The 16,098-nt window shown below is 42.3% G+C and overlaps 1 protein-coding gene across 3 annotated transcripts in view; it reads left to right on the top strand.

Moving 5' to 3' along the window:
• ADGRA3 (adhesion G protein-coupled receptor A3) overlaps positions 1 to 16,098 on the top strand; it is a 155,132-nt gene that overhangs the window by 51,290 nt on the left and 87,744 nt on the right. For all 3 annotated transcript variants that reach the window (XM_054029278.1, XM_054029275.1, XM_054029276.1), the window contains 2 exons: positions 380 to 593; positions 2,993 to 3,157. In XM_054029278.1, coding sequence (XP_053885253.1) covers positions 380 to 593; positions 2,993 to 3,157 — 379 coding nt within the window. The remainder of the gene's footprint in view (positions 1 to 379; positions 594 to 2,992; positions 3,158 to 16,098) is intronic.

Below are 16,098 nucleotides of genomic sequence, written 5' to 3'. Positions count from 1 at the left end.
TTATTTTATTTGTATTGCCTCCCCCCCTCCCCTGGAACTAGGCTGGCAAACAGCTTCTGTAATTTAATTAAACTGACTGAATACAGTTTTTGAAATATATAGTTAGCCCATTGGAGGTCAATTGAAGATGTGAGTCATGAAATACAGTTTATTTAAATCCTTCCCAGCTCTTTTTTTAAAAAGCCAGCTAAGAGAGAGATCTGATTATATCAAACTATATTCCAAAGAAAAAAACATATTTCTTCTTTTTATGAATATTAAAATTAAGGGTTTTTTTTTGTTAGAGTGGGTCTATAAAGCATAGTATCTAACTATATTTTTAAATTTGAAGTTTTGTTGATTTTTTTTTTTTTTTTTTTTTTGGTCTCTTGGTTTCTAGAACCTCCTCTTGAATTACCATCTTTCTACATGACTCCATCTCATCGTCAGGTTGTCTTTGAAGGAGACAGTCTGCCCTTCCAATGCATGGCTTCATATATTGATCAAGACATGCAAGTATTGTGGTACCAGGATGGGAAGATTGTTGAAACTGATGAATCTCAGGGTATTTTTGTTGAAAAGAACATAATTCATAATTGCTCACTGATTGCAAGGTAAATTCCTTGTGAAAAACATCTGTGTAGAGTAGACCCTTCTTCTCCTCTCCCCCCCCCCCCCCCCCCCCCCCCCCCCCCCCCACACACACACACACACACACACACACACACACACTTGTCTTGGTTCATATTGCTTAGTAAAGTAGTTGGTGGCAAATAGCCTCTTCTCAGTTTGTTTTAATGTGAATATATAAACTGCAACAGTGAAGGTTTGGAAGAAATGCCCCCGTCAGACAGTATTACATAATGGCAATTCATAGTCATTATGACCGTGAATAATCATTGGGCTAGAGAGAGTGTGAATGACCCTATATAACCTGGTGGTTAGGGCACTGAGTTCAAGTATCTGCTCCAGTGGCCATTTAATTATTTATACAAATTGGAACAGCTTCAACAGGAGAGATTGAGATCCACACCAGAATTTCCCATATACCAGTGCCTATGGCATGCTCTTCTGTATTAAAGGAAATGCAAGTTCAAATCCCTTCTACACTCGTGGGACGGGGGGAATTGAGTCTGCGTCTCCCACATCTTAAGTGAGTGCCCTAAACACTGGGCTAAATTTTTTTTTTTTTCTTTGAGTGGTTGCAGATGTATATTCCACTCAGATATGCTCATACCCAGGGCATCAAAGCCAGAGATCTCTGCCTAGCAGTATTCCTCAGAGCAGTGCTCATGCTCTGTGCCTCCAGCTCCTCCCCAGGCTATTTAAGGGCTGAGAGAACACCCATGGAACCATTTATTAACAATGGACAAGATAAGTTAGGAGTGATGAACTAAATAGTAGGTTGAGCGTAAACAATGCATGCACAGGGCATGCTGCACAGGTATTGGTTCCTTCAAAGTAACCAAACCAATCCCAAAATGCCTGATACGATGTAATGTGTAGATGTACATAAAGGAAGAGGTTTTCTGTGTAACTTTGGGTGTGTGGTATGCCCAAAACCCACCCCATGTACTTGTGTCTGATCAACTAAACATAGCGTTGCTGTATGCCAAATAAAGGAACCTGAGTGACAAAATCTGGAATTGAATTGTAATTTTTGGATCCCAGAGAACTGGATGAGGTGTTCTCCCAGAACTGGACAAGGTGTTCTGGTTAAGCAGAGTGGAAAAGGTCTCAGAGGAACTCCCAGTAAACTTCCTGTGTTACATCAGCATATGGAGTAGCTCAGATCGTGCCTCCACAGAGACTGCGGGCGCATTCAATGAGGGCCCAAGCAATTTTGATAGCATGCCTCGGTGATATTTCAGTTTTGGACACTTGCAGGGCTGCTACCTGGTCTCTATGCATACTTTTTTTTTTTTTTTAACCAGTCACTATGGAATTTCTGCTGTGTCTAGGTCGGTCATTTTTAAGTAGACTTTGATTCCCAGCTCTTGAGTGCTGCTTGTGAGTCACCTGTGTGGAAATATATTTCTGCAAATCCTCGAAGAAAAGACACTTGCCTGCCTGTATTGTAAGTGGTGGTCTTCAAGATGTGACTACAGATGTGTATTCTATGACCCACCTTCTGTCTTCTGCATTGGAGTCTCTATTCTTGACATTCGATACAAAGGAGCCAGGAGGGGAGGACGCGGCAGTGAGGATAGCTCTGCTCTTAAATAGTGAGCACTACCCCATAAGTAACATTAGGCAAAGTTCTCTGGCTTTGGTGCACTGAGTGAACACATATCTGAGTGGAAAGCACATCTGCACCCACACCTGGAGGGACAACAGTTACAATACAGGTAAGTAACCATCTTTTATGAGACTACCACCTCCTCTCCTCCTCAGTCTGTTTGTTAGACCCAAAACAGATATTTTCAACTCACTACGTTTTTTTGCAATTTTTGTATTCAGATCAACTCAAACCAAAATTTTCGTTTTGAATTTTTGTATGGCTTCCAACTAACTTAAAAATCAGTTTGCCTGTCTGTAACTATAGCAAACAGTTCTGCTTTCGTAGGGAGTTACATGACTTATTAGCAGGGCCGGCTCCAGGGTTTTTGCCACCCAAAGCAGCAAAAAAAAAAAAAAAAAAAAAAAAAGTCGCGACCTGCTCTACCGCAGCCGCTTCAGTCTTCAGCGGCTGGTCCTTCGCTCCGAGAGGGAGTGAGGAACCCGCCGCCGAATTGCCACCAAAGAGCCGGATGTGCTGCCCCTCTCCGTTGGCCGTCCCAAGCACCTGCTTACTGGGCTGGTGCCTGGAGCCAGCCCTGCTTATTAGATCTTTGCCACAGTTAATTACTAGTTCTTGGGCTCCTGGGTAGTTGGTCCCCAGTTTTTGTAAGGCCATTCACAGAGAATTACTGAGCTGCTGCTTCTTTGGTCTTTCTGAGCACTATTCATCTTTTAATAAATGCTTTTCATACATTTTGCTGAAGTTCAATAATACATTTTTTTGTCTTCATAGTGCCTTGACTATCTCAAATATTCAAGCTGGATCCACTGGCAACTGGGGTTGTCATGTGCAAACCAGACGTGGGAATAATACAAGAACTGTAGACATTGTGGTGTTAGAGAGCTCTGCACAGTATTGCCTTCCAGAGCGGGTTGTCAACAATAAAGGAGATTTCAGGTTGGTGACAGCAAATTTGTTTCATGAAGAAGTGTTGTTTGTTTGATTCTGCTTTTCAATTAGGAGGTTATGCTGAAAGGCACCTTACTGGTGTGCGCTCCTGCATAAGATGTAATGAGTTCTCACATTTCTAATTATACTAAATTAGAATATGACCGAAAGAAATGCAAGCAATGATATTGTGAAATATTGGTACATTTTAACCCATATTGCACAAATCCTTTAGAAAAGAAATTGACAGTAAAATATGATATTCTAAATATGTAAATATAGCTGAACAGAGTTTTTGAGGTGGTTTGTAACTTAAACTTGGAACACAGGGTAGTACAGGGTTTTTCTTCAATATTAGTATAAATCTTTTGCCTTTTACTTCCAAGTTTTTCATTGTCTCCCATATATGAAATCAGTACAACAGTACTATGAAATATCTGGTCCTTTTAAATAGTACAATAATTGTAATGAGTGCCATCTCCTTTTTATAATTGTTTGTACTGCCAGTGGCTGCTCTAGTTTTCCATTGTGTTGGGGTCTTGTTTTTATTCTTTACTTATTTATCTTTTCACCTGTTTTCCCTTTTCTGATCTCTTTGCTGCTGGTCACGCTAACAACACAATACTTCTGGAGGTGCCAGCTATCACAATTAGATTCCCTATATGTAAGGTAATTCTTTTTCTAACTTCTCTTTTGCGCCTTACTGCAGTAGTTCCCGGTGAGAAACAAAATGTTGTTAGCATGTCTCTCTTCTATTGGTGCTATTTTTTACGTTTATAGACGTTTTTCTTATGAAAAAGAGTGATCACTCTTATGATTCATTTACTCGTGCTGTCTTAGAAGGTACTTCCTGGTATTGTTTTTCTTTTGTAAACCTCTTTCCTATTATCCCACCCCCCATCACTAAGTTGGAGCTCTTTGTAGCTCGTATCTAACTTCTTTATAGGCAATTGATTCAAACAGAGCCATTCAGTTATACAGTTCTGTAAATTTTAAGTGAGATACTGCTTACTTGCATCACACTGTTGTTACTAGAGTAATAGTGCTTTTTGGAGCAGAGCAATTCCATCCTGGATTGGATGCTTGAGACAGCTATTGATCCCCTTCTATCTTCAATTAAATGTGCACACCACATTGTAGCCAACTGATTAACGTATAGATGGCAGTGCATAATGCTATGCAGGCGTAACAGAAATCCATCAAAATACATGGCGCCATCTAGAGTCAAATACACCATGCCATCTGAGGACTTGATATGTCTGGAGGAATCCGCTTTGCTACTTATCCGTTGCTGTGGGTAAAATGTGCACAGTAAGGTTTTGGGTTTTTTTCCTTTTTCCCCTTTCCCCCTAAAGCTTTTCTCCTGCCCTCCCTCCCCCGGAATATATTCAGCATCCCCCAGCGCACACTTAGAACCTCTGATCTAAAAGAGCTTACATTTTTCACCAGGATTCATCACTGAATTTGGTCCACTGGTTGGATCATTAGCTTCCCTGGCTTGGGGCCGGCTACTGCCAGAGAGTGCGACGTGAACGCTGATAGGAATCAAACCTCCAATACATAAGCATAAGGAAATACTTTTATTTAGCCTCATTAATCCATTTTGGGATGAAATTTTGGATTCTGTTGAAGACAGTGGGAGTTTTGCCATCAACTTCAGTGGAACCAGATTTCACCCATGATGTCTAATGTATCTGACTTTCTACCTTTTGGATTGATTTTAAATCTCAACCTTCCCTTTCTAAAATTAAATTATTTTGTAGTTGAAAGGCTTACTCTAATACACTTGCACTCTGGTGATACTGCGACCACCCCTGTGTAAGCTTGTAGAAAGGGTCTTCTCAGGTTCTCCTTCAAGTGATGGTCCCTATTGTATTCCACTGAGGGTTATGCACATGCACTTGGAGCTGGAGTGTCTGATGGTCCACGCCTGCGCCCTTGCACTGCCTCATGGTTTCGCCCAAGGTGATAAAGGGCGGGGCAGACCAACCACGTCTTGAGTTCCTTCTCACCATTGCTTGATCCGAGCCGGAGCTTCTGCTTTTCTCTCATTGTTGGTGATGCACTTTCCAAACTTTCTAGGAAAACTTTTTATTCTTGTACATAGTTAGGATTTTACTGATTTTTGTAGTAATTTTAGTGTTCATGGTCATTTTTATAGGATTAAGGACTTTGTGGTGCTGTTTCGGCAGTTTCCTGCCAACCCTCCCTCCCCCAGCACCCGTGTCTGGGGATGGGAAGGTTGCCGCAACAACTGCAGGATCAACCAGGTTGGCCAGATTGGAGTTGTGGCCCTAATATTCACCTTCAGAACCATCTCACTCAACCTGGAAGGAATCCTCTGTCTCACTGCCCCATCCTTTGTTGAGTAGATGTCCGGAACCGTGGCTGGACGATACGCCAGTCAGCCCGGCTCCTACAGTACCAGTGGATCTGGAGAGATTCCCCTCGTTGTCCCCAGACGCAGCTGTGTCATCAATGCCCTCCTCTTCCCCAGATGACTACCGTCAGTTTCAGGAGAATAACTAATGTTCTGCAGATCCCATTGGAGGGAGGTGCACTACAGTCAGCAACAACTACTAGACAACTTGCATGCATCAGTTTTGGCCAGAGTGACCCTTTCGATCAATTATGCCATTCTCTAACCGACATGCACCGTGTAGTCTACTCTGGTCACGTTCTCCCCACCCCAAAGGGGGCCGAAAAGAGGTACTATGTACACCCTCCTCTCCCCCCCCCCCCCCCCCCCGGGCCACCAAGGAGGTCTGAGTTTCTGTTCTTCTATTCTCTGCCTAATTCCCTGGTGATCTAGCCTGATACAGAGCAGGCCAAACAGCTTCCACGCTCCACCCCCTCTGACAAAGGAGGGCAAGAGGTTAGACCTTTATGGGTAGAAAGGTCTTTACCTTGGCCAGCCTCCAGTCCCGTATCTCAAACTACCTAGCGCTAATGGCCAAATATGACTTTTTGAGCTTTGGGCAGATGGCAGATTTTTGCAGATAAACTACCTCAGCAGGACTGTGCCTGCTTCCAGGCTATTTTGGAGGAGAGCAAGTTCGTCTCTAGGACCATACTTCAGGCTGCGATTGATTCCGCAGACACGTCCTCATGTACAGTGATGACTGGAATCCTCATGAGGAGGGAATCCTGGTTACATTCCTCAGGCTTGTCTAGAGAGGCACAGAGCAGTTGAGGATCTCCCTTTTGATGATTCACACCTCTTCATCCAGAAGACAGATGATTCCTTACACTCACTGAAAGGTTCTAGAGCTACCCTACAATCCCTAGGCATTTATATACCAGTGCCTAAATGAAAATTTTATGGCCCGCTGCCTATGCAATGCTATAAGACTCCCCAGGTTTACCACCAACAGGCATATTAACCTCTACAGAAGCGCCTGAAGATCTACAGCTCTCATCTGCCTGGTCCACCAGTGCAATCCTCTGCACAGCACACCCAATTTTTGGGTAAGTGATATTTCTAAGTGCATGTAGAGAGCCTTCAATTTTGTACTCCTACGCTCTTGCCAAACACCCGTTTCGAAGGCCATCTCAAACTATTTCTACCAGCATGGAGTGTGATAACAATGGACAAATTGGGTTCTGGATGTCATTCGACACAGCTGTATGATAAAGTTTGACACCACCTCCTTCAGATCCCCTGTTCTGATCCTGTTTCAGGGATCACTCTCATGACAGTATTCTTACACTAGCGGTGGTCTGTGACGGATTGGATCACAGACACCCCCTTTGGGACTACCATCTGATGTGTTGAGACTACCCTTGAGCCTGTTTTCCCTGGCAGTTTGGGATTTCAGCATTCTGCCTGGTTGTGCCAGACAAACTAGCCTACTACAAACACAGACCCAGGTCTGAACAACATCCCCCAAAAGCTGCAGGCTTAACTGAAAACAGCTTAAAAAGTGTTCCTGTCTCCAACACTCGAGTACCCAACTCCCAATGGGGTTCAAACCCCCCAAAAAACCGTTTTACCCCGTATAAAGCTTATACAGGGTAAATTCCATAAATTGTTCTCCCTCTATATCACTGATAGAGAGAGATGCACAGCTGTTCGTCCCCCTAGGTATTAATACATGCTCTGGGTTAATTAATAAGTAAAAAGTGATTTTATTAAATACAAAAGTAGGATTTAAGTGGTTCCAAGTAATAACAGACAGGACAAAGTGAATTACCAAGCAAAATAAAATAAAACACGCAAGTCTAAGCCGAATACAGTAAGAAAACTGAATACAGATAAAATCTCACCTTCAGAGATGTTCCAATAAGCCTCTTTTACAGACCAGCCTCCTAGGCTGGGTCCAGCAATCATTCACACCCCTGTAGTTACTGTCCTTTGTTCCAGTTTCTTTCAGGTATCCTTTGGGGTGGAGAGGTTATCTCTTGAGCCAGTTGAAGACAAAGTGGAGGGGGTTCCTTTCTCTTGTGGGTGGTGTCACCTCCCTCCCCCTGTGTAGAATCCCAGCTACAAGATGGAGTTTTGGAGTCACATGGGCAAGTCACGTGTCCATGCATGACTCAGAACTTTACAGGTGGCAGCCATTGTTCACATGCTACCTTGAACGTCCCCAGGTAGACTTCTTATGTGGATTGGAGTTTTCCAAGGTCCACTGTTTAAGTGTTTCTTGATTGGGCACTTAACTTGCAAATTCCTTTCCTAAGAAGCTGACCTAATGCCTTACTAAAGCTATTAAAAATCAAACTAGTACACAGCCAATATTCAAAGCTTCAAATACAAAAATGATACACGCATACAAATAGGATGAATATATTCAGTAGCCCATAACCTTTGCAGAGATATGTTACATGGCATATGTAGCATAAAACATATTCCAGTGATGTCATATATACATTCATAAGCATATTTCCATAAAGCATTATGGGGTGGAATGTCACATGGTCTCCCTCCTGCAGAGAGGAGCAGTGGAACCAGCCCCTGCAGGCTTTCAGGGCACAGGGTTCTAGTCCAAATATTTCCTGGTGCTTGAGAAGCAAGGGAGGTGGAGACCAATCTTGGAATTCTGACGCCTTAATTATTCAGTTCTCAAGCTGAAATTCTGTGTGATCACACTTATGGCCATCATTCCCTAGCTAGAAAAAGGCATGTGGTTTACGGCTTTCGATTATGCAGGATGCCTACTTCCATGTTGATATCCACTCAACCCACAGACAGTTCCTGAGGTTCACGGTGGTCTGTGAGACTTCAAATACAGGGTCCTCCCATTGAGACATACCACTGCTCCACGAGTCTTCACAAAAGTTTTCTCTGTGATAGCGGCTTGCCTCCGATGGCAAGGAGTCCTTATTTTTCCTTACCTAAATGACTGGCTGTTGGTGGTGCGATCCAGAAAGGAAGTTAATGTATTGACATCCCAGCTCCTTACACTCCTCTCCTACGTAGGGGTAAGGGTGAATGTTGAGAAATCGACTTTGCACCCTACACGGTCACTGGAGTTCAGTGGAGCACTCATCGATGCAACCTCTGCATGTACTTATCTGCCAAAAGTCAGGTTCTAGACCTTACTGGACCTGTTCCCTTCAGTGACATCCAACCCTTCGATCTCAACTAGAACTTGCTTTTCCCTTCTCGGCCACATGGCAGTGTGCACGTATATCAGGACCTTTGCTAACCTGTGCTTCTGCTGTCTACAAATATAGCTGTAAGGTGTCTACTCCCCCATGCACCAACCCATGGACACCGTTCTCACCATCCCAGAAGATGACCACCAGAAGTCATCTCTTTCCTTTGATTGTGGACAGTCCTGCTCCAAGTTTGATGCAGTGAGCCCTTCCTCCAGTCCTCCCTGAGTGTGACAATCATAACAGATGCATTGCTCGACAGCTGGGTAGCCCACATGGGAGATCACATGATACAAAGAACTTAGACCACTCAAGACGGAAGGCTGCATATTAAGATCCTGGAACTTTGGGCAGTATGCAAGGCATGCCGCATATTTTTACCATCCATCCATTCTCATCATGTTCTCGTCATGTCTGACAACTACGATTTACTATAGAAATGAGCAAGAAGGCACAAGGTTCCAGTGGTGTGCTTGGAAGCATTGTGCCTCTGGAAATGGTGCATTGCCCACAATATCCTTTTGGTGGCTGGCCTACCTACCAGGGACCCAGAACATGATTGCTGATGGTCTCCGCAGGAACTTTGCAATTCACCACAAATGTGAATTGTACGGCATGGTAATGGTGGACATTTTTGGTCAATGGGGAGCTCCTGTCAGGGACCTCTTTGTATCTCAGACTAACACCAAGTGCATTCAGTACTGCTCAAGGGGGGGACTCAATGCCCACTTGCAGAGCGACACCCTGGTCATTGATTGGTTGGACTGGATCAACTATGCCTTCCCTCCCCTACCACTTTTGCCAGGCATCCGTCACAAACTCTAGAAGAAGGCGATGGTTATCCTGATCGCTCCGTTCTGGCCTCACCAGTTCTGGTTTCCTCTGCTTCTCTGCATGTTGAAACATCCGCTCCCGACATTTCCGGAACTGCTCACACAACACAATGGTAGACTCAGACACCCAGCTCCAGGGACAATTTATCTGACAGCTTGGTTTTTGGATGGATGCTTCCGCTAGCATGAGAATGTTTGTTGGCAGTACAAAATATCCTCTCCAGTAGCCGGAAGGACTCCACGAGGTGATCCTATTAAATGGGTGCATTTCACAGAATGGTCTTGCACCCAAGCTGTTGGCATCCCAATTCTCTTAGACTATTTCCTGTATCTGAAGGCCTCAGGACTCGCTGTCAACTCCATCAAGGTTCATGCAGTGGCTTTTAGCATTTTCCACCCTCTGGTGGAGGGACATTTGGTTTTTACTCACCTTTTGAATACCTGATTCTGGAAGGGCCTTGTACGTAAATACCCACCCATTCAGCCTATCACTCCTCAGTGGGACTTCAACCTTGTCCTTAAGTCATTAATGAACTCTCCCTTTGAGCCCCTGGCCTCCTGCCCCCTCTCTCTTTTTTCCATTAATGTTGCTTTCCTGGTTTCTTTCACCTCTGCAAGAAGGATTGGCAAACTGGGAGCCATGATGGCAAACCCCCCTTTCAGCATGTTTCATAAGGACAAAGTTTCACTGTTCTTGTGTCCCAAATTTCTACCAAATGTGGTTTTCCACTTCCATCTCAACCAACCCATATATTTGCCAAACCTCTTTCCCAAAGCACATGCCTCAAATGAGGAACAGTGGCTTCACACCCTTGATGTCCATAGGGCTCTGGCCTTTTACCTACAAAGTCTTTCTGGAAGTCTCCTAGAATATTTGTTGTCACAGTGGAGAGAATTAAAAGGCAGGCCATCTTCACCCAGAGAATCTCAAAGCAGGCCTTAGGGTGCATTACGCTCTGCTATCAATTATCGAGATGGTCCCATTCCACGAAAGTGTGAGCATCAACTGCCGCCGCACTCCACAACATGCCCCTTGCGGGCATATCTAAGGCGGCCATGTGGAGTTCAATACACACCTTTTCTTCTCATTATGATCTAGTGCATGATTCTTCATGGATGCCTCGTTTGGTGCAGCAGTCCTCTTTTCCATGGTTCCGTCCTCTTCTTCACCCCTCTTCCTAACTAGGATACTGCTTGTTAATCACACTCAATGGAATACAAGAGGGACCACCACTCAAAGAAAAAGGGGAGGTTACTTACCTGTAACTGGAGGTTCTTCAAGATGTGTGGTCCCTATCTGTATTCCAATCCCACTCTCCTTCCCCTCTGCTGGTAGATTTGTGGCGGAGAAGAAACCGAAGATGATGTCAATCTGTCCCATCCTTTATCGCCTTGGGCGAAACCATGAGGTAATGCAAGAGCGCATGCACACACTGATGGACGCTACTACTTTGAAAAGCTCCAGGTGCATGCTCATAACTGTCTTTGGAATGCAGATAGGGACTACACATCTCAAAGAACTTCCAGTTACAAGTAAGTGACCTCCCCTTTCTCACATTTTTAGCAGTATTGTTTGGGTGCATCACACCCTTTTTGTTGAGTGTTGCTCTGCCATTAGCTCACTTTTGCCTGTCATCCTCTTTCCCTTGTCTTCATCCTTCCTGATGAAATACATAATAAAATTTGAGATCTGGGAGCTTTAACTTTTATATTTGAGGGAAGGGACTGTTACCTTACTTTAATATTCCTTGGCCTCTCTTCTTCCCCACTACTCCCTTCAATTGAGTAACTGTCTTACTTTGCTTCCCTGTTCTGTGCTGAAGTCCTGCAGCGATAGCTCAGTGGTTTGAGCATTGGCCTGCTAAACCCAGGGTTGTGAGTTCAATCCTTGAGGGGGCCGCTTAGGGATCTGGGGCAAAATCAGTACTTGGTCCTGCGAGTGAAGGCAGAGGGCTGGACTTGATGACCTTTCATGGTCCCTTCCAGTTCTAGGAGATAGGATATCTCCATATATTATTATAAGACTCAGTCAATAAGCCTGTTTATTTCATTGTTAATATTTGCTAGTTAAGGGTTTACACTGACTCCCAAAATAGCTACAGTCATGCAAGCATATAGGAAACTCTTTTGTTGTATTTGTTAATTTAAAAAAATTAGAAAGTAGAGATGCATATAAAGGACTAAGTGCCAAACAATTAAAAAAAATAATCTTAAAACTAGCTTATGTTTTGACTAGGGGAAAAAGGGATTTATTTGTATTTCTCAAACTAAAACTTCTAATGCATTTTTATAATGTCTAAAAGTACTTTCACTGAGCTAAAATTCATAGTTTGAGACGTAAGTATTGGTCTAAAGGATATTTTGTATGATCAAGCTCCATAATGGAATTACTGATAAATTCAATAATAACAGTGTAATGTGAAAATAAAGGAGCACCGTAAAAATCTTCCTCTTAGTGATTTCTGTTTGTTAGGGAAAATGTATTATATTGGGGAATAGGAGTTTACTTCCTGTCTTGAGTCTGAAAAGTGAAGAAAATTGAACAGATGCGAGCTGTATTCATTAAAGAACATACACAGTCATTTAAATCACTTATGGTTTTTTTATGATACAATTGTGAATTTTTCTTTTCTGATTTGCCATTAGAGGTAGAAACAGATGGTAAAGGCTTATTTTAAAGTGTATTCCATTAAATTAACCTGTGCTGCTCAGTGATTGTTCACTGTAATAGGATTTTGCCCCTCTGGAATTCACTGGAAGGAAATAGGGTTTCAGAAAATTCTCATTCTATCAGGGGGTTCACTATAGCTGGGCTTACTATAGCAGACTTCCATTTGTAGTACTGAAACAGTAATAATAGGGGAATTTTTCACCTTTGAGACTATATGGAAATCAGGCTTTGACTCAAAGAGGAAATTATTCTGAGCAGATGGCTGTAAATGTTCCTAGGTGAATTTACTTTTATAATTTTTAGTTTAGTCAGATAGGTTATAGTTGAAAGTGGCTGGTTGTTTCTGCTTAGAATTTGTTTCAACAGTGAAGTAGGCGACCTGAAATGCAGTTCTTGCCCAGTCAAAAAATAGCATATGCAGGATAGGGCAGAGGAATATTTATATTTGGTTCATTTAGCGGTAGTTTGGTTGACTTGTGAATTTATGAAGACCAGTTCAACATTGTCTTCATAAATACAACTGTTCCATGAGTAGGTGTTGTTTAATATGTCTTATTTAAAAAAAAAAAAACCCTTGAAATAAGTTATTACTCATGACTATTAAATGTAAATCATGTGTATATCAAAATATATACCAGCTTTTCTGTTTCAATAAATCCTTCAGCTATTCATATATCTTAATATAAAAGATAAGTTGGTTTGAAAATTGCCAAAAATAATAAATCTGAAGACTGACTGGCCCACTGGATTTATAAGATGGTAACCTAAGTATAACTTTTTTTAAAAAGTACCTAAATGTTAGATCATTAAATCAGAATTTATTATTATAAACAAATTTTGAGAGTTGTTTACATTCGGTTTTGTGTGGGGATTGTAGTTTACAATTGTAAATATTTTAATTTCATTTTGGGGAAAGAAGACACACAAGCTCATAAAATAGAATCCACTTTTCCTATTTTAAATTCTGTTTTGTGACAGTTCATTTTTTTAAAAAAATTGTAATTTCGACCTTTAAGCTGTGATCTTTTTAGCAATAAATGACTTTTTTAGGAATCTTATTAAACACAAACAGTGTACTTGTTAGCTATTGGGTAAGTAGAGAAAGATACACCTACTCCAGTGTCACTAGAAAATTAAAGGTGCAATAAAACCTTCATTTCCACTTACTGACCTTGCTGGCTTTGCTGCAGTGAGCCCTCCATGACTAGTAGCATATTTTCCACAAAAGAGGCTCAGATCAGAAGGCCTGCATGTCCTGCTTTGGTTTCATCAGAGAGAGAATCAGAAGCTCAGTCTGTTGGCTCTCATATAACTCAAATTTCAAGTGTAGATGTAAGATGGCTGGGAGATCCTATTCTCTCTCTTGTGAGGCTTCCAGTTCACACACACAATAGGACCATTTTTCTGTTACCCACGGTTCTCAGCACCCAAAGCAGTGGTAACTTAACTGTTTCTCTTAAGAAGATGTCAGGAATAAATCAATGGGGACATAGCTCTTCTGTCTGATAAATGATTGGTACAAACAAGAGTGCTTTTCTTTAAAAAATTTTTTTTATTAAGTCTCAAGCACACACATACATATATGCTTTCACAATAGGTTCAGAGCATTCCAGACATTTATATTTACCCAAAGTCTGAGATAGCTTCGAGGAATCAGCAACCAGCCTTCCGTGAACCCTCCTTCCATTCAGCTGCTGGGGAGTTTAGGTGCCAGATCCTTGCCCAATGAAAAGCTTCCTCAGACAGCTCCAAAGTGTATCCTTTTGCCTAATCTTTTATAACTTAACAGAACACACAACTCATAGTGACTCCTAGTGGGTCACCATAGTAACCTGGTGGGTCACCAATTCTCCTAATTTCAGCAAACTACTCATTAGAAATGCTTGAATGATAAGAGATATCCATAACAATAAAATGTATATGTTAGGGGCACTTAACCAAGGTTGACTATCCAAACATTCCTTCCATTCTTATGGTCCGTTAACTCTGTCCCATCCTCCCATTCTGATTAGCAGAACTGCAAACATGCAGCTGTTTAACCTTGCCTTTCTGGGCCTAAGATTATTCCTAGTTGTGGTATTTGATTTTCAGCTAGCAATGGCTGGACACACGAAAATGGCTGGACTTCAGTAACGTTAAGTTCTGGGATTACTCTCCCAGTAAAGGTTTGCTCTGCTAAAAGATTTTAGAGGAGTTCCCCTTTCTCCTTACCTACTGTGATACAGACAGTAGACTCTGAAATAGAGAACATAAGGAGGGTCTTAGTGCTTGGCTAAGGAACTCCTGGAGTTCCTAGCTGCCTTGCCCATTAGGACCACCTGATGGAAGAAGTATAGGTATCCCAGATGGGAATCTCCTCTGTCTGAAGAAAGATGTCTCCTTGTTGGCTTCCACTCCTTTACAGAAGGAAAGGAGAAATTATATGCACTTCTTGCATAAAATATGTTTTTTGGAATGTCATAACATGTTCCGGAATGTTAAAACTGTGCTGGGAAAGATCCTTTACCCATTACTCAATCCCTTTATAGCAGTGTTGCTCCAACTTTTCCAGTCCTGCCCCCCTTACCAGTAGCAGAATCTGTCCATGGAGCTTGGGTTGAAGGCAGAGCTGGGGGCAGAAGCTGGGGGTCAGAGATGGGGCTAGAGGTGGAGCTGGGTGGGGGGCAGAGCGGGACTGGAAGTGTGGTACTTCCTCCCTGCCCCCATTCGGGGCTGTCCCTGCTGCATGCCCCCATGGATGTTCCTCCTTGCCTCTTAAGGAGGCTCATGCCACACTTGGAGAACCACTGTTTTTAAAGTGATTTGTTTTGACATCAGTACATGTTTTCCATCCTGATTAAGTCTAAATGATGGCACTTATAGAAATGAAGGTGGGAATGATAAACAACTCTAAACAGCTCCCCATATTGCATGAATGTTGATGGAAGCCCATGTTTGTGTGGGTGGTTATGGGCCTGCTGTTGGGGAAATGAATTTCTTTAAGATAAATTTCTTCTCTTGTTCCTATGGGCTCTCGGCTACTGTAGCAATGGCCACAATATACAAATATAGTCTTGTTCTCTTTCCCACATTGCATCATGTCATCATAAAATGATGCAGCACTTCATTACCACATAATGTTGAGACCTCTGACTGCCACTGAAATTGAAGAACCTCCCTCTCCTATTTTGATGTACTTTAACAACTGATACAGTTTTCCCCTTTGGACTTCTTACTCGCTTTGAGATTCTTTTATGATATCACGGCCAGTGGTGGCCCTATGATACCAACTATCAAGCCCCTATCCATTTATGGGTTGCTCTAGTCAGAGGTCTCCACCTAAACCTGCTATATCTTCTTCAAAATGTGTGAGGGTAGACACTTGCTTTTCAGCTCTTAAATCTGCTTGCCCACCACTGAAAAGCCTGGAAGGTGACGTTTGAAGAGAAGTAGGAATTTGATGATACAGAAGACCTTCAATATGCGACAGAAGCTAATGTTACTCTTCTGCGTTACCAGTGAAAATGAAGACTACAGCTGTAATGATTCTCAAATTCCATCTCCTCCTCTTTTTGTGGAACCCCCTCTAGTGTGTGCATTCTGTTCCTTCTTCAGACACCGAAATATACCTTTCAAATTTAGACATACTTTGAGATTATCTTAAACCAGATATAGTCGTAATTAAATATGTAATCATTTACTGAACAAAAAGTTCAGGTCTAAAATTACTTTTTTTACCTGCTTTAGGGGAAAATGGCTGGGTTTCAAACTGTTTGAAAACCAAAACAGTCCCTGTTTATCAGTCTGCTAATTCCTAATTCTGTTCAAGGAAAGCTTGCTTTAGTCCTATTTGCTTACTAGGAAGAAAA

This window comes from Malaclemys terrapin, chromosome 5, assembly GCF_027887155.1.
Source record: "Malaclemys terrapin pileata isolate rMalTer1 chromosome 5, rMalTer1.hap1, whole genome shotgun sequence".
NCBI lineage: Eukaryota > Metazoa > Chordata > Testudines > Emydidae > Malaclemys > Malaclemys terrapin.
The sequence above is the reverse complement of the archived record's forward strand: the minus strand, read 5'-3'. Positions and strand labels throughout refer to the sequence as shown.